Here is a 19501-nt window from a genome sequence, read left to right on the forward strand (position 1 = left end):
TTCAGGATGGACTGGTTGGATCTCCTTGAAGTCCAAGGGACTCTCAAGAGTCTTCTCCAACACTACAGTTCAAAAGCATCAATTTTTCGGCACTCAGCTTTCTTCACAGCCCAACTCTCACATCCATACACGACCACTGGAGAAACCATAGCCTTGACCAGACGGACCTCTGTTGGCAAAGTAATGTCTCTGCTTTTAAATATGCTGTCTAGGTTGGTCATAACTTTCCTTCCAAGGAGTAAGCATCTTTTAATTTCATGGCTGCAGTCACCATCTGCAGTGATTTTGGAGCCCAAAAAAATAAAGTCAGCCACTCTTTCCACTGTCTCCCCATCTGTTTCCCATGAGGTGATGGGACCAGATGCCATGATCTTAGTTTTCTGAATGTTGAGCTTTAAGCCAACTTTTTCACTCTCCTCTTTCACTTTCATCAAAACGATTTTTAGTTCCTCTTCACTTTCTGCCATAAGGGTGGTGTCATCTGCATATCTGAGGTTATTGACATTTCTCCCGGCAATCTTGATTCCAGCTTGTGCTTCTTCCAGCCCAGCATTTCTCATGATGTACTCTGCATGTAAGTTAAATAAGCAGGGTGATGATATACAGCCTTGACATACTCCTTTTCCTATTTGGAACCAGTCTGTTGTTCCAGTCTGCATTAGGGAATCTTTATTGAAGTCCCAGACTACCCTGTGCACAAACCCATCACAGTGCTCATTCCTCCCTATTGTTCATTAACAACCTCCCCGTTAGACTGAGATCAAAAGCCGGGGCTCTTTTAACTTGCCTTTCTATCCTCTGTACCTGTACAGTGCATACGTCAGACACACAGTTTTTTCTGAATGAATGAACCAAAAATCTTTCAGAATCCCAGATATGAGATTTCTCCTTTGAATTTCCGATCCTGTCTCATCACTAATCACTATATTCTGCCTTGAATTATGGTTACTGGGTCCTTATCTTACTCGTTTTAATAGCCCCAGTGGTCTTTGAGGCTTGGGATTATGTTTACTACATAAGAGTATGTAGTTTCATGATATTTTTCATTGCCTTTGTCTTTCCTGTTGCTTCTAGGACAGTTTCTTACACAAAATAGATGTTAATAAATATATGTCAAATGCGTAAATGAGTGAACAAATATATGAAGCTCCCCACAAATGCAATTGATGAGAGTGAGTTACACAAGGAAAGCAAGGATAATGGACTGGAAAATAAATGGTAGAGTTTTCAAACTAAATGAAGTTGACTTGTAATACCTCCTAGCACATCATTTCCAGAATTTTATCCTGTGCCAGTAACTATTGTTACATTACATTTTTATTTGAGCAGAGAAATCTTAAAATACGACTTTTTTTCTGAGTGAAAAAGCCTCTGTGCTCTTTAACATCAGAAGAGTCCAGCCTGATTCAGTCTTAGATGGACCTTCTTCCCCCAAAATACACCCTCTTACTCTTGAAAATAGCTGACTGGCATATAACATCTGTTCCTTCCTTCCCTTCAAAAACCAAACGAAAGCAAATCCAATATCTTTAAATAACACTTTTCTCTGTCATAAAATGTAATTTCTCTAAGTGTCAACTGCTGGGGAGAAGTAAACAGAGAAAAAAATTCCTTACAGCTCGATATATTACCAGTATCACCAGTACCAGATTCAACTGTTGCAGAAGAACCTCCCTCAGAAGAAGTTGAGGTAGGAGGGAATTTAGTGCCTCTTTTTCTCTACCAAAAAGTAAATTTTATGAAGGTTATTTCTCAATTACTATTTGATTAGAACAGCCTGTAGAGGGCGTCCTTACATCAAGAGCTGTAGGGGTTAGACCACTATTGAGGGAAAAAAATATTTTCAACTAAACCTGCACCTTTCTGGAGTAAAGAGAATGTCCACTGTGTTGTGAAATTATTATCTTCGACTGGGGCACAATTAAAAATTGGCATTACAATGCTAAAGTGCTTTAAATATTGCTAAATGTATATGACTGCATTACATAAATGAATATTCACTGAAATAAAAAATAGTGAAATCTTTGAATAGACGTGAATTTTATTGTAAAGGTAGAATGGCTGTGAAGCTTTGGTTGCAAACAGACTTAATCATAGACTTAATCATTTACTTAATCATTTACAAGTAAATCACACTGATTTACTTGTCAGTGTGAGGTATAGTAGTTAAGAGAATAGGCTTTGAAATCAGAGTGACTGGGATTTGAACCCTGACTCTGCCACTGACCAGGTACATAGTTACCACTGGGTAACCATAGTCAGCTAACTTACTGGACCTTTTTGAGCCTTGTTTCTCCATCAGTAACATGGGAATAATAATAGCACCTACCTATTTAAAAGTGTTGTGAGAATTAAGTAAGCTCTTAAAGTACTTTTACAATTAAGAAGTTCAAATCCATTGGAGATTTCTTGTTGTTAGGGAAATTAAAATGGAGGAGGTCTTGTTCTGGCTTCAGAAGGAGGAGAGCAGGTTCTGACCTGCTTCTGACTGGCCTGGCCACTGCCTGGATTCCGTGCCTGCCTGCAAACACAGGTCAGGCGGCACTACAGATAAAAAAAGGAGGTGGGCTGGAATTCTTGAGCTCCTGAGGGTCTGGCCAGCATCCCCACATCCAAACCCCAGATCTAACAAAATCCTATGACTCACAAGATAAAACAAATAGCACTGTAGAAGTTTAAAAAAGAACCAGGGCTGCACTTTTGTGTGCAAACTGATGATGTGTTTGTAGCCCAGGATTATAAATGGGAGCCCTGGAAACTGTAATTTGAAGTCTCACCCATGGGGTGGGTGCATTGCCCAGGACCTTTTCCCAAATGGGACTCCAGATTGCTATTAATGAGGGACTTCCTAGGGCTGTTCAAGCCTGGATGTTGGTTGGCACAATTTGGTGATGTGTGTGCTTTTACTTTTCTTTATTGTTTATTTTCTTTTCAGTTCAGTTGCTCAGTCATGTCCAAATCTTTGCTACCCCATGGACGGCAGCACACCAGGCCTCCCTGTCCATCACTAACTCCTAGAGCTTGCTCAAACTCATGTTCATTGAGTCGGTGATGCCATCCAACCATCTCATCCTCTGTCCTCCCCTTCTCCTGCCTTCAATTTTTCCCAGCATCAGGGTCTTTTCCAAAGAGTCAGTTCTTTGAATCAAGTGGCCAAAGTATTGGAGTTTCAACTTCAGCATCAGTCCTTTCAGTGAGTATTCAGGACTGATTTCCTTTTGGGTTGACTAGTTTGATCTCCTTGCAGTCCAAGGGACTCTCAAGAGTCTTCTCCAACACCACAGTTCAAAAGTATAAATTCTTCAGCACTCAGCTTTCTTTATGGTCCAACTCTCACATCCATACATGACTACTGGGGAAACCATAGCTTTGACTAGAAGGACCTTTGTCTTTTCTTTTAACGACTGTATAATTGAAATGAAGTCAATCCTCGATTAAATATTGAAATTGTTTATTGTGTGTGACCAGTGGTTTCTTTTGTTAACAAATCCTTCAAACCTAAAATCAAAGTAAAACTTTCAGCAAAACGCTTGTTCTTTTCGAAGATCAACAGTTGTACAACTGAAAATATTTCATAATTAGAAATGCATATTCTTTAGGAACTCATGACCCAATACTTAATGCATGCACCTGTTCCACTCCAGGTTTGCTCTCCCACATTGTACCTGTGTGCTCAGTAATGTCCAACTCTTTGTCACCCCCTGGACTGTTGCCCGCCAGGTTCCTCTGGCCATGGGATTTCCCAGGCAAGAATACTGGAGTGGGCTGCCATTTCCTTCTCCAGAGGATCTTCCTGACCCAGGAATGGAACCCACCTCTCTTGCCTCTCCTGCATTGACAGGCGGATTCTTTACCATTGAGCCCTCCCCACAAGGGACTGAGTTAAACAACATGCCAAACCCCACAGGCTCAATCCTTGGGACTTCGGTCGCAGCATTTGGATGCCAAAAAAACAGAAGTAAACAACCTTTTTCTGAGTCTGAAATCTAAGTTAAAACAAGAAACCCCCTTTTGCTTCCGTTTTCATCACATCCAAGGGATTTGGCAGGGGGCAAATCAAATCTCTCCTGGGGTTTAATGGGTGCGGCTGGCCAGAGCCCCTTGCCAGCCAACTACTCTTCCCCTATGCAAGGCCAGAGCCTTGGCTTGCTCTAAAGCGCCTGCGATTTCAGTACCAGCGCGGCGCGCCTCCAAATTTCTCGATATACCCCCAACTATGAAGATGGTCATGACTTTTGGAAGCCCGACCCCAGCAGGTCAGAGCTCAGGGTGCTGCCGGTGAGCAGGGAGAAGGGCCTCCGCAGCTGTAAGAAGCATTCCCCGCGGTGTCAGACCCGCGAGGAGTGAAAGCCCCATGCCCCGGCCAGCCCCAGCGCCAGCAACCAGGGTGCCTCTAGACAGTTGGCCTCTCGGGTTTTAAATGGATGGGCATGCGCCAAGTGTTTGCAGATGTGAAGAATGACAGTGGCGGAATATGGGAGAAGTGGGACAGTGGGAAAAGTGGAGGAATCTGAGCCTTTATTTAACACCGGGGTACCAATGGAACTTAACATCATCGTCATCATCATCTGGGTTCAGTCAAGCCGTAATAAGTCAGCTCACCGCATTTCCCTCCGTTCATGCCTCGTCTGGCCAGAGGCGGAGGCAAGTGACGTCCCTGGGGTCTCTTGGAGCGCCCTTTTCCGCGTCTGCTCCCACGCGGCGCACGGCGGGTGGACTTGGCCTCCGGGGCTGCGCGCCGCCCCACCCCCGCGCGCCCCCCAGTGGCGGCGACTGGGCACCGTCACGCATAGCTCGCACCTCACTTGCGCCTGCCCTTCCCGCTCTAACTCTCCCGCTGTATTTAACCCTCCGACCGTTGTGTCTCCTTCGGCGGGCTGGCATCTCCTGCTTTGCCAGTCTTGCGCCTTCTCTCCCTCCTCTCCCACCTACGCCCCCTTCCCTTGCCCGGCTCTCGCCGGTTCTCCCTCCTGCTACTCCTCCGCCGGCTCACCCAGGCTCACGCGTCCCAGAGCCAAGAGGCTACACGCCCAGCCGTCTACGCGGGGAACTGCCCGGGCTGGGAGACAACTTAAGGGCGGCAGGTTGGGGAGGTACGGGAGGAGTTTCAGCTGCGAGAACCACGATCCCGGAGGTCCGGAGTAGCATGGCCCGGAAAAGCGCCTTCCCTGCCGGCGCGCTCTGGCTCTGGAGCATCCTCCCGTGCCTGCTGGTGCTGCGAGCGGAGGTCGGGCAGCAGCCGGAGAGCCTGTACCTGTGGATCGACGCTCACCAGGCGAGAGTGCTCATAGGTATGGTTTCGCGGGAGCTTCTGCTCGTTCCCAGATGCCTGGGTCTTCACTCCCTCTAGCTCTTCTCTTAAAGGGGAGATACATCCATTTAGAATATTTTTAAAACTTAATTTCCAAGGAAGATTGTCCCCTTTTTAGTTAGCTGCGTGCTTGCTAAGTCTCTTCGGTCGTGTCGGACTCTTTGCGATCCTATGGACTATCGCTTTTCCATCTAAGAGTTTAAACTCTTCTCTCCATAAATTTAAGCTGTTCTAATGTTCTGATCATGCTGTTGTTGGTTTCTACAATCCAGCGTTTTTCAGTGGACCGAGCATTTGTTGGCATCGGTTTACTCCACAGTTCACTCCGTTTCACTGAGAGCACACGTCTTTGCTATCATTCCTATCATCCACAGGAATACTAATTGGTACTTGAGGGCAGGTGCTTTGTGAAAAGAAACGACCCATTACTAATTCTTCGGTGTTCTTTTGGCACGCAAGTTCTGATTTGGATTCTTCTAAGTTCAGCTAGTTTGATAGCTTTATTTTGTGTGTGTGTGTGTTTTAAACCAGGACTTGAAGAAGATATCTTGATTGTTTCAGAGGGGAAAATGGCCCCCTTTACACATGATTTCAGAAGAGCACAGCAGAGAATGCCAGCTATTCCTGTCAATATCCATTCCATGAATTTCACCTGGCAAGCTGCAGGGCAGGTGAGTCCCGTTAACTGGAAGGGCTGGAGAAAATCACCCTTTAATATTTCCAGCACCTGATGGCAGGTAGAAATAAGGCCATATAGTGTGTAGTCGGCTACATTTTTCTTTTTTACAATTTTCCAGAGTGATTTCTCATCTGATCTCCAAAGCAAATAAAGAGTTAACTCCCATTTATTTAAATATGTCACATAAATTGAAGATTCCCAAAAGAAAAAGCTAGGCAAAGTGCCTCAGATCATTATTTTAATAAGTCTCAGTGTCTTCAGACTGCTGGAAATATAATGACCTCAAATAGCAGCATTACTTTTTTCTGTGCTCATTGACAGTAAAATTTAACGTAATACTCAAGACTCTTTTCCCCATAGTATTGATATATAGCAACCACCTGTGACATTGTTTATACTTTAAAACAATTTTTAAAGTCTGTAAGTACTTTTGACATTGTGCCTTTGAAAAAAATGGCATATTGAGTGTTATTCACTAATGATAACACTATATTTTTCTGGTACAAGTTCACAGACTCAACGTGTCATAAAAGAATGTTTGTAAAATATTGGAAGCTCTTGGTTTTTAAATACCTTCACATGGAAAAACAAAACTACACTGTATTTTTATGAAGAAGCAGTTCTTTTATTTCTTAGCATATTAGCATCTTTTTTTTATGTTTCAGTATTACATAAATGACCTGTAATTTGGAAAAGAAAGGGAGGATAAAATGTAAGCTTAGTTTCTTTTCTTCAGTTGGAGAATTTACTCTAGAGGACAAATGGTAAGTTAATAAATTCTTCTGCTTGTTAGTGGGTAAAATGTGTCTACTTATGAAAATCATTGTAATTAAAATCACATTTTAGGTCTTTTTATTCTAAAGCTGCTTAAATGGCTATTTTCATAAAGAATGTGATCCAGAAAACACTTTATTAAAAAGTAGTTACTTTGAACTGAGACACCACTTCGGTTCTCTCTAATTCCCTGCTGTGGGATAGGCATGATTATTTAAGCTGCCTTTTCCACAGGTCTGTTCTTTCGTTTTTCCTTTCAACTCTAGATCCTTCAACACTTCCACTGTCATAAAGGAATAGAGGTTTTGGGTCCACCAGAGTTCCTAACAGGAGGGTCATCTATTCTAATACCCCCGTTTTGCAGATAAGCTCACTGAGGCTCCTGCTGCCCTCTGGGGAGGGTACTCCTTTCCTCCCCCCTCCAGTTTCCTCTTCATGGATACTTTATGGACAGCTAATCTTGAATTATTGTGAAACCCAGTAATAAATCAGTGAATGGCCTTTAATTGTCACCTTTTATTTTTCACCTGAATCGATTGTGTTTGATCACTTGTCAGCTGGGATCAGTATTGATTCTGCGATTTTTAAAAAGAACATTTTCTTTACTTCTATAGATTTGTAAGAACCATTAGGGACTTCCCTGATGTCTCAGTGATAAGAAACCTACCTGTCAACGTGGGGGTACAAGGGTTTGATCCCTGGGCTGAGGATCCCCTGGAGGAGAAAATGGTAACCCATTCAAGTATTCTTGCCTAGGAAATCCCATGAACAGAGGAGCCTGGCAGGCTACAGTCTATGGGGGTCAAAAAAAGAGTCGAACACAACTTAGTGACCAAACAACAACAAAGAACCATTAGTTACTTTGACTTGCACCCTTCCCTAGCTGAAAGTGTTCAGTAACTTCAGGCAAAGTAGAAAATGTTAATAGCTCTGGTTAATTGATTTGATTGGTTTATCAGTCTATTTATTTTTCCCATGAGTTTGTCTTCTGAAGAATGGAACTTGAAGCAAAGGCTTAAATTCCATGCTTTCTCCCCTTTGCAAACATTGGCATATTGTTGAGTACAAAATGGATTGCATGTCAAACAATCTGAGGAATATTTTTCATAGAGGATTAGAGGGAGTGGTGGAACTGGTATGTAGATGAAGCTTCGAGAGTCTTTTTCTCTCTGGTTTAGGTGTTGATTCCTCTTGTGGATTATGCTGGCTGATGTTAGCACCTCAGTTCAGTTTGCTCCAGACAGTTACCATATGTAACTGTGTAAAATCTGTTATGTTGCTCTCTTGGGGGAGTTGGGGATACTGAGAAAGGGGAAAAGATCTACATGATGCCAAACAGCAAGATGTTTTAAAATATTATTTAGATGTGACTAATGCCAATAAAGTTCTGTGATTCCAGCACCATAATATTTGAGTGCATGGAAATTTTGAATATGGAAAAAATATGACTTCAATACCAAAAAAAATACTTTAAGATTTTTGAAAGGCAACTTTGGCTAAATCCAAACCACATCAAAACCTCTACATGGAAAAATAAAGAGTTCCTTCCATTATCTAGTTATTTCATTCAAAATAGCAAACCTCTAGGGATTTCAGCACAAGCAAGACACATAACTGATTAATGAAAATTTAAAAATTAAATATTAAATGTTTTGATAACCCATGGAAAATTAAGAATTTTAGGACTGAAAATTCAGTAGGTGTTATCTACTTCCAGTAAAGTATTTGTTCACTAACCCAAGATATTCTTGGGGGCCATCTAAAATTACTTTCATGTTCGACTCCAAACAAATGCAAATAAAAATTACAGTGAGATTCATTTCTTCATACTACATTGGTCAAGTTTTTAAAAGTATTTTTAGTTTGTGGAGAATTATCCATACTGATTTGTTTCTGATGCATGTTAGCCTTTCTGCAGGGCGATTTGACTCTGATGGCAAAAGAATTGACATAGATCATTTGACTAGGATATTTTACTCCCGGAGATTCATCCTAAGAAAATAATCATGGCTATGAATAAAAGTTTTTGGTGCCAGCCTATTCATGGTCATGCTATTAATAAAAGAAAAAAAATGGGCAGAACCTAGAAGTCTGTGATAATGGCAGGAAGCATTAATAAGAATATCTAGACATCTACTCAATGCCATGGAAAGATGTTCATGACATATTATGCAATAACCTATAATAGTATATTCTGTTTAGTTTTATTACAAAATATGTAGACAGTTGTAGAAAAACATGTCTGATAAATGTCTAATCCTCCAAGGTGTTAACATTAGTTATATCTACCTTTATTATGTTTTGGTTTTTCCACAGTGAATGTGTGTTGATTTGTAATTTTAAAAATTATTTTACATTAAATATGTGTAAAAAGTTATACTTCAGAATCTAAAACTGGATAATGTTCTGTATTACAAATAATTTACTTATATTTTTATCCAGTTTCATTTTTGCACTGCAGATCCCTCAACAAAATGGTGAAAGAGTTTGTTTCCATGGCTGTTCTTAACCTATGGAGCCCAAAGAATTTGCTTATGTGTATCTGATCCTCACCGACTAGTTTTTTGTGAAATCTTCAAAAGTCTACTTTGCTAAACTTTCCTGCCTGAAATCAGATTCCTTGACTTCTTCCTCTCTCTTAAATTCATATTATCCATGAAAAATCCTGTCTCTACTTGATTGCCCATCTAAAATATTCATTCATTTTCTGACATGCACCCTCTCAAGGCTTTTAGATGAGAGAATTTCTACTAAAGAGGCTTAAGCTTAAAAGATTTGGGGTAATTAAAGGGAAAATAGTCTTTATTACTGTATATAACTTTTAATAGTTGATATTTTTCAATGAGGCATTCTTTATTCTAATTTTTCCCTAAATTTGAGTCAAGTAGAGGCCAAGAGCAACTACTTTGGTTTTCTACACTACACACTAATTAAACATTTTATTTGGAAAATAACCCTTTCTAAACCTAAAGGCTTTCAAATAAAACTTTAATGAGAAGTTTTGTTAGACAAATCTGAATTCTAATGCTGAGACACCACTGTTGATTTCCACATGAAGAAATTTGGTGTTAGGCAAAATATTTTATTTCTAGAAATCATATAAATCTTTGTTTATAAAGATTATATAGACTTGATCTTAATCACTTTACTATATTCTATCACCTGCATAAAGATGCTAAGGTACTATGACTCTGGTCCCTAGTTAATAGGGCATCCCTTTTTCTGTTGGCTTCTTTTAGCAGTGGTGATAAATTTATGTTGAGCCATCTATACTAGTTTTCCTATCTTCTCACAATCGAATGCCTGTACTTCATGATGTTTGGCAAGGGTTAGAATGAAATTGGTATCTATGGAAGAGAAATCACCTGGATGAAGACAATGGGCCAATATTAACTTTAAATCCACCACCTGGATTATGAAGCAAGTTCTGCTGATCTGTACCAACAGGTCCAGATCTTAGAGTAAGCTTTTCGTCATGTATTGTTGTTGGTTAGTTGCTGAGTCGTGTCCGACTCTTAAAACCCCATGGGCTATCCATGGGATTGGAGTTGGTTGCCATTTCCTTCTCCAGGGGATCTTCCCAATCCAGGAATTGAACCCGAGGCTCCTGCCACATCTACTACATTGCAAGCAGGCTCTTTACTACTGAGTCACCAGGGAAGCCCTGTATAGTAGTCATGAATAGAGGGCATGATTCTTGCAACCTCTAGAAGTCACTAATATATACATATATAAATATTTGTTTTTCTCAGTTTTAGGATGTTTAAAAATAGAAGTTTAGAATATTGCTATGGGTACAGGAAAGGAAGAACATTTTACCTGCTGCCCTGGGGAAGTGGGTGGACATGTGTATGGTGTGGAAATTTTACTTTATTGGATTAAACTGCAGGAACATGCTGCTTTGTTCAATGTGTGATCACTGAAAATAGAAAATATTAGATATGCTGAAGATATAGTGTATAAAGTGAAATATCTTCCAAAATATAAGGTTAAATATATAAATGTATTCATAACTTTTACTAGCTCTCTCCAATTAAAAAAACTTCTTGAATTATGAAAACTGCCAGAAGTAATAACAATAATACAAAGCCAAATATAAGGAAAGCCTGAGAACTTTGCCTAAATTGTTGTGTCTCTGTAAATGATTCCAGTTAGCACCCAAATTTAGCCTTTTTGGGTTGTTTTCAAGTGAAGCGTTGTTGTTTTATTATAGAATGTTGTGCTATTTTATATGGACAGCAAGGTGGTTCATTTATACATATATATATTATTTTTCAGATGGTTCAGTTATACATGTATATATATATTTTGCAGATTCTTTTCTATTATAGATTACAAAATATTGAATATAGTTCCCTGTGCTACACAGTAGGTCCTTGTTTTTTATTTTATATATAATAGTGTGTAACGTGATGTGTGTGCATGCATAATGTGTGTCTTTGTGATCTCATGGACTATAACCCGCCAGGCTCCTCTGTCCATGGGATTTTCCGGGCAAGAATCCTGGAGTGGGTTGCCATTTCCTTCTCCAGGAGATCTTCCTGACCTGGGGATCGAACCTGTGTCTCCTTTGTTGGCAAGTAGATTCTTTACCACTGTGCCACCTGGAAAGCCCGTATATGTGTATTTGTATCCAAATTCAGCTTTAAAATGAAGAAAGTACCATTGAGGGGAAAAAAAAGTCGGAAACAGACCATTTTCCTGACAACTGACTCACATTTTTGCTAGTTTTTTTTTTTTTTTTAATAGGATCACTCTACTGACAGGTATCTATAAGATCGACTGGATCATCCCCTAGAGAACTTGTTTTGCAATGTGGTGGTTGATATGATGTAACACTGGGCCCCTTAAATTGGCTGCAATTCCAAGTCTCAAATTTCCCCTTGGACTGGTTGAGTTAAGAAGACCTGTATTAAAACGGTATTTTCCTTCCTTTCTCCCCTTGACAAAAATCAAAGAGAAACAATAGAGAGTGAATTTTCATTCAAATACTTCCTCTCCCTCTTCAAAGCAACTGCCAAATGCCCTTAAACACCTCCTCCCAACTCTGAAGTTATGGTAGTACTTATTGTTATTAGTTAAATCCCTTAATGTGTACCATCCACATTTTTTGCCTGATGGAGTTATGATTGTGTTGGTAGTTTACAACCCAAGTGGTTGCATCCCTTTGCGCTCTTGGAGTTTGCTGCCATACCTTTGCAGTTGTTTTATGTCACCAGATGAAGGAAATGCCTTGTTTTTTGACCCCTGTTCCATGGTTTCCAAGTGAGAATGTGGAAATGTTTACATATTGTGGGCATGATTTTTTTTTTTAAAAAAAGAAGATACTCATATCAAAAGCACAACTTAAACCTTTAGTGTTTAGATTCTGCTACACTGTGGTATTTTGCATTGTTGTGGACATGCCACCAGGGATCAAAGAGTAATTCTGCAGAGGGCCCATTTCATTTAGCAAGCAGGCATGTGCCAGCCATCTGTTGTATCCGCTGATAGAAAACAGCAGTAAGTTTCTCAAACTTTTGCCAGGAAAAAAAAAAAAAGACTTTATAACTTAGAGGAGATGAGTTGCAAGGTACTTTGTAAGCCTCATCTGGTTCTAGAGCAATTTCCAGGGCATAAAGGTAAACCCTGCTGTGTCTTCCTCACATGGTGGTGTCAAGGCACATAAACAAACCCTTTGCTGTTATCCTCCATGTTTATTCCTGACTTTTGAATGTTTGCACCAATAGAAATCTTTTAAATCATTGTGGTTGGGTGGAAAGGAATGATGTTCGATAAAGCATTTTGTTTTGGATTAAACTCATTTAACTTAAATGTCCCTGATGAGTAGGATGAGTGTTGAAAGAATTGAGGATTGAGAGTGTTTCAGGAAGGGGGACACCTTCCATAGCCCGAGAGTGGACTTGCGTCTAACACTCTGAAATGAACTGTCCAAGGAGACACGTGCTGTCAAAGCCACAGCTACTGGGAAGGGGCGCCCGGGTGGAAAGCAGTAGGATAGGGAACCCAGGAGGACTGCTCTGCCACGTGGCTTGCTGTCTTGGGTTTTATGGTGATGGCATTAGTTTCTGGGTTGTCTCTAGCCAGTCATTCTGACTGAGGGTTCTTTCTCGTGGCACATGCATTGCTCAGCCAGGAGGGATTCCAGCAAGGAAGGTTCTGGGAGATTGGTAGGACATGTGGCATCTCCTTTTGACCTTTCCCAAATTCTTCCGGTTGGTGGTGGCTTGTTAGTTCCATGTTCCTTACCAGGACCTCCTGTTGTAAGATGATTCACGCAGATAATTACTACAGTGCCTAGCCAGGGTGGAATACAGTTTCAGTTAGTGTTTCCCCTTCATCCTTCAGCCAGATCTCTGGAAGAGGTATTATCAGATCAGGGCTTCTTTTGCTGCAGTTTTTTTAGCCAGCTTTCTCCATTTGCCAGCCTGGGATGAACTTGGTTACATTCCCCCGAACACTTCGTGGATGAGGAGTTGTTCTCCCATGTAGTGTTTCCCTCTGCCTCTGGTACTCAGTCAACAGATACAGACACTCGGTTAGTCACTAGAGCACATGAAGAGGCGTAAACACATCCCTGTCCTCAGGGAGCTCATAGTCTAGGAAACAAATATCCATCACACCCAGGCAGATGAGGTTAGAAAGTTCAGGACTGGCTTAGAGCGCAAAGAAGGCCACCCGTTTCCCTGTCTGGAGGAGGAAGGGAGCCAAGAGCTGAGCAGGTGACTTCCAAATTAATTCCTGCAGGATAAGTAAGCTTTCATCAGACCAGCAAGAGAGGAAAGTGCTTTTCAAGTGAAGAACTCAGGCTGTTCAAGGGCATGGAGGTCTTAAAGGGGAAGGCATCTTCTAGGTGATCATGATCGACCTTGTATCTCATCTGAGAGGTCATGGAAATTCGGTCAAGGGGATGGCAAGGTCAAACAATGGACAAGGGTTTTGGGGGAGAAGAAGGTAGAAACAGTTTAAGGAGGTTTCTTTCTTTTCTGCCATGAAGAGAATGGACTCAACATGTTGCAGCTTTGTCCCAGGGACATATTAAGTAAATCTGGTTTCTCTGTTAAGTAGACAGTGGCTTTTGTTTTTTAAAATTTGAGTATAGTTGATTTACAGCGTTGTGTTAATTTCTACTGTATAGCGAAGTGACTCAGATATACAAATACACAGATACACACACATTCACTTTCATTTTCTTTTCCATTATGGTTTATCACAGGATATTGAAATATAGTTCCCTGTGCTATATAGTAGGACCTTTTTGTTTATTGATTCTATATGTAATAGTTTGCATTTGCTAATCCCAAACTCCTAAAACATCCCTTCCCCAAACCCTCTCCCCCTTGGCAACCACAAGCCTGTTCTCTGTGTCTGCATGTTTCATAGACAAATTCATTTGTGTCATATTTTAGATGACATGACAGTGGCTTTTCTACAACTATAATTTAGCTCTTGTTTTTCTTCCTAAACTTTTGAAAGTTTGTGATAATTAGTCGCAGCTCCAGGTTAAATTTTTTTAGGTGATTAGAGCATAGAACTATTAAAGAAAATCACTTTATTTTAAAAAATCACTTTATGTAAGTGCATAGGAAAACAATTTTCTAATGGAATCTAGAACTTTGAACTTACTGTAAAGGATGCTTGAGTAAAGAAAATAATGTTCAAAGAGGAATTGACTTAGCATTCTCAACTCCCATACTTACATTTCTAATTATCAAGAAAAACTTTCCAAGTATCAAGAAAAAGTATGATAAAGATAATAGAAATTATACTTGGCAGGTGATCTTGTAGTTGAAATAATGAGAAGTTGAACACTGTAAATGGATGAATGCAAACTATGCCTGCTTCTTCAAGTATTCAATTTTCTTTCAAAACCTATGAGTTAAAACTCTAGGATCAAGGAACAAATGTCTCTGCCTCTGAGAGAGATATTTTATCTTCTTTTTAGATTTTATGGATGAATCTGATGAAAGACACTTGGAAAATATCAGGCATTTTTGAAACCTATTCACCTGAATAGACCTCCCAGGCAGCAGTGTGTTATGGGCCAGGGACAAAGAGACACATTTAGGGAGTAAATTCTTAGCGGACAGTGGGATAAAGGACATGAACCCAGTCCCTGCTTAGCTGTTCTTGGCCATAACTCAGATCATGCCGTGGGTACAAAATGTAATTAAGAACCCAGTCCCATAAGGCCAGTTCATGTTGATGTATTGCAGAAACCAACACAATATTGTAAAGCAGTAATCCTTCAATTAAAAATAAATGTTTTTAAAAATAGAATACCAAAAAAACAAACAAACAAACAAACAAACAACCAGAACGAAACAACAAAGACAAAAAGACAAAAGAACCCAGTCCCCGCCCTTGAGAAAATTAAAGCCAACTGGAGAGGCAGCTATCTAGAAACAGATCGTTTTAAGAATTCCTGGTGAGTGGTGTTGTAGAAGTACTGAAGCATTCCCAGTTTAGAATGAGATCACATAGGAGAAAGAACTCTGGCCCTGAGTCTAAACTGGACAAGCACAAATGTGGACGTGGGGATGACTTTCAGGGAAGGGAGACAACATAAAGCAAGGCATAGAGACCAGACATGCATTATCTGGGGAACTAGCACTTTGGTGTGGCTGGAGTGTATGTGCCAGGCAGGCAGTGAAGAGGAAGGCAGGGGCTAGGTCTCCATGACTTCATCCTTCATGTCAAGGCACCTGAAACTTACTCTATAGGTAATGTTGAGTCAGTCCATGAAAAAGTATGAAAGAGTACAATAGAATCTGCCTGCAGTGCAGGAGACACCGGTTCGATTCCTGGGTGGGGAAGATCCCCCGGAGAAGGAAATGACAAGACACTCCTGTATTCTTGCCTGGAGAATCCCATGTACAGAGGAGCCTGGCAGGCTACAGTCCGTGGGGTCGCAAGAGTCAGCTACGACTTAGCGACTAACCCACCAGAGTATGACAGAGGCAGAGTTAGAGTTTAGATCATCCTGTCAGCAGAATGGGGGATGCCTCTGAGCTGGGTTTTTCCATATAGTGTTATGGAAAACCCAGACAAACTTTTTGGTCAAACCACTGTTCATTTTTAATTATTTGACTCTCCCCATAAATGTTTGTGACGGCAAGAACTTTGACCTATTTGCCATACAATTCTAGGTCCTGGAACAGCTCCTGACACACAACAGGCAATCAATAATGAACTGTTGAATGAATGGATACATTATGGTTCCCATTTGAGAGAGAAAACACCTGAGAAGGGTGACAGAGCTGGGATTTAAACCTAGACAGGTGGGATCCAGAGTCCTTGCACTCCAGTGTGTAGTTGGTCAGTCGTGTCTGACTCTCTTCAATCCCATGGACTGTAGCCCACCAGGCTCCTCTCTGTCCATGGGATATTCTCCACGCAAGAATACTGGAGTGGGTTGCCATTTCCTTCTCTAGGGGATCTTCCCAACCCAGGGATCAAACCAGTGTCTTTTCCATCTACTGCATTGGCAGATGAGTTCTTTTTCCCTGATTCACCTGGGAAGTCCTGGCCTTACTCTGATTCGTGCTAAATAGGTGTATGAACACACAGCGAGCTCTAGGAACACAGAGGAGGAAGCAGGTGAAGGCTTCCCTAGAGAAGATCTAACTATCAAAGTGGGACTTGAAGAATGTGCATGAGGGGTTAGATCCTCTGAGATGGGAGCAAGGCACAGGAAGGGAGGTATCACAGGCAGAGGCAAAAAACGTTGTGAAAATGCATTCTGGGCAAGGCTAATGGTATCTGAGACTGAGGCTAGCTGAGTGGAAGGGAGAATATTGGGGGTTCTGGAAGAGGGGAGATGAAGAAATGATGCTGGACACTTGGTAAGGGTCAGATGGAGAAACACTAGAACCCACAGAAAGGTCACTTGACCGGTTCTTATATCTGTAAGAAAAGCTGTTTGGATTACCTCCAAACTCCTTCCAAATTCTGAACTATTAGTATTCTATACCTTAATATTAAAATATCATTAATCATTTAATATTAATGGTAATATCTTTATATAAACTGCAATGTCTCTATATTTTTTCAATCAAAGCAGAGCAATTCTTCCTCCAGAACTGTCTCATTGTCAATGTTAAAAAGATTCATCTCAGAATCTTTTCTTTTTTATCCTATGTTATACATAGTATATTATTATTAAGTAACAGTCAGTACTTAATAAATCATACTCTGGACTGGGTGCTTTTCTGAGCACTTTACAGATACTATCTCATCAGATCCTCACAACAATCCTAGGGGAGGTACTACTTTTATCTCCACTACGTAGATGAGGAAACCAGGGGATAAGAAAGTCAATTCCTTGCCCAAGACTACACAACTAAGAACACTTATGTACACATTTATATACTTAAGACAGCTTTGATAATTTTTGGAATACCTCCTCATGCCAAAAAATAGCAGTTCAAACAATACTTATCAATGTTTACATGGCCTAGGTTTTGAGAATACAAATTTTGATTGATCTATACCTGCCTTCTCGGAATTCATTAGCTGGTGGTCAAGACTGGCATCAGAAAGGCCATTATGTATTGGGGTAATCCAAGTGCTGGGTGCTAAAGAATTTCCACAGATAGAGCATTTTAGAAGAAAGTGAGTTTATTAAGGACAAAAAGCAGAGATAAAGGGGTATTATGAGCACAGCGGGTGACCTCCTCACAGGCTAGGGAGAGTCAACAGTTTTCGTGGGTTAATAACCAATTTTTATAGCCTCAAGACAAAGAAAATTCCTGCTGGAAGGTTAGTGTTAGGTGATTGGTTAGAGTGCTATAAGGTGTTTACTGGAGTGGGCATCTTTGCCTAATTTGGAGTTGGGAAGCTTACTGGTGATGATCAGGGGCTTTTGGCCATAGTTACAAAGAGGCTCGATTAGCTTCAAAAATGTCTTTGGTTTTGGGCTGCACTTCTGTGGCATTGGTACAAGACCTCTCACCTGTTGCCTGGGGGCAGGACTCAACATTCTGGGACTGCTCTGGGGTCCAGTGGCTAAGACTCCATGCTCCCAAGGAAGGGGGCTTGAGTTTGAGCCCTGGTCAGGGAACTAGATCCCCATGTGCCACCACTAACAGTTTTCATCCCACAACTAAAAGATCCCACATGCTGTAGCTAAGACCTGGTGCAGCCAAATAAATAAATATTAAAAAAAAACAAACAAACCCAAAACGAAAAGGCAATCGTAGTCGTTGTGGTAAGTTCTTGGGCTACCACGTTCAGTTGGACAGGGTCTTTCACTGCTTGAGGGAATCTGACCAAAGCGGCAAGTTCAACCTGACTAAGCTGAAATCCAGCCCATGTTTCACTTGTCAAGTCTTACAGCCTGACACAGAGTTGCCTCTGCCCAGAGGGGACACTTCTACCTAATTTGCACAGAGCCTTCCTATGGGCTAGCTGTTGCCCCCATCAAATGCACTAAGGAAAGTGCTCGGGGGATATAAAACCAGAGGATCTTGCCGTTGATCAGGTAAATTTGCAATTGCTTATCTTCTGGAGTAAACAGCACAGTGGAGGTAACATCTAAACTGGGTCACCAACTGTTCAATAGGCAGACAGTGACCAAGGCAGGTGGGGTTAGGATGGGCATTCTAGGTCTATTGAATGACCTGTGGGAAGGCACACAGGATTGAGAATCATCGGAGCGGCTGGAGAAAGACAGTTTGTTCAGAATTGTTAGGGTTTATGGAACAGAATATCTCAAAAAGTAAGTTTGAGAGGATTATGATGACTACTGTATGCCACTGTTGGCTTGTCTTATAAAAAGTGGCAAGCCATTGAGTTTAAAAGTAGATGATGTATCTGTATGGAGGATAACTTTGGTGGCAGATGAAGGGTAGATGAGGCAGCTGGCTGAGGACAGGAGCAAATTAGGAAGTTATTTAAGATGCCACAAGAGGTAGCAAGGATGTGAACCAAGGCAGGTAATTGGGAGAAAGAGGGAGGACGTAGGAAGATACCACTGATAGGTCTCTGTCAGCGTAATTGGCAGAACTTATTGAATGTGGGTGTTCTGGAGATGGGGGGATAGAGGGTGACTTACATGGTTGGGAAGATAGTTAGGTCTTAACTGGTAAACTAATTACGGAACAGTTTGAGGCACAATGACAGTCGGGTTCATTTCAAAATTGCCGAAGATGAAATTTCTGCTAAACATCTCAGATGGCAAAGTCTGGTATGCATTTGAAAACTAGAGTCTAGAGCTAAGGCATGAGGTATAGAATAGAAATACTGATTTTGAACACTTTGGATCCTTCTTGTCTTCTTCTCTTTCTTCCTTCTTTTGACCTCAACTCAATCAATATTTATTGAGGGACTATCTAATGACAAAGCATGTGTTGAATGCTAAAAAAAATTAAATGTAAATTGTATATGATGCTCGCCTTCAAGGAGACTACAATTTAGTACAGGAGTAGATATGAACCAAAATAACAATAATACAGTAACAACCATGTTTTAAATGCAGAATGAACAAGATGCTATGAAAGTACCGAAGAGGGCACATTACATCTGTTGGGAGAGGAGTGAATTATCAGCATAGGGGCCCTGTGTTCTTCAAGGCCTAGCCTATGACCTGTGAGACTAAGATATGTGCATTTGGAACAGCTTCTCTGCTTGACTTCATGACTTTTATGTACCTGAGATAATTTGCCCTAATGTATTCTGCCTTACACTTGCCATATATATATATATATATATATATTTATTATTTTTATTTTTAATGA

General features: G+C 40.8%; 1 protein-coding gene across 1 annotated transcript in view; it reads left to right on the top strand.

Annotated features, from left to right (window-relative positions):
- Nucleotides 1-4883: 4883 nt before the first annotated feature.
- Nucleotides 4884-19501, top strand: part of WIF1 (WNT inhibitory factor 1) — an 80992-nt gene continuing 66374 nt past the window's right edge. Inside the window, exons 1-2 of the mRNA XM_061123241.1 lie at nt 4884-5291; nt 5843-5982. Coding sequence (XP_060979224.1) covers nt 5147-5291; nt 5843-5982 — 285 coding nt within the window. The 5' untranslated portion in view covers nt 4884-5146. The remainder of the gene's footprint in view (nt 5292-5842; nt 5983-19501) is intronic.

The sequence above is a fragment of the Dama dama genome, chromosome 3 (genome assembly GCF_033118175.1).
Source record: "Dama dama isolate Ldn47 chromosome 3, ASM3311817v1, whole genome shotgun sequence".
Taxonomy (NCBI): Eukaryota; Metazoa; Chordata; class Mammalia; order Artiodactyla; family Cervidae; genus Dama; species Dama dama.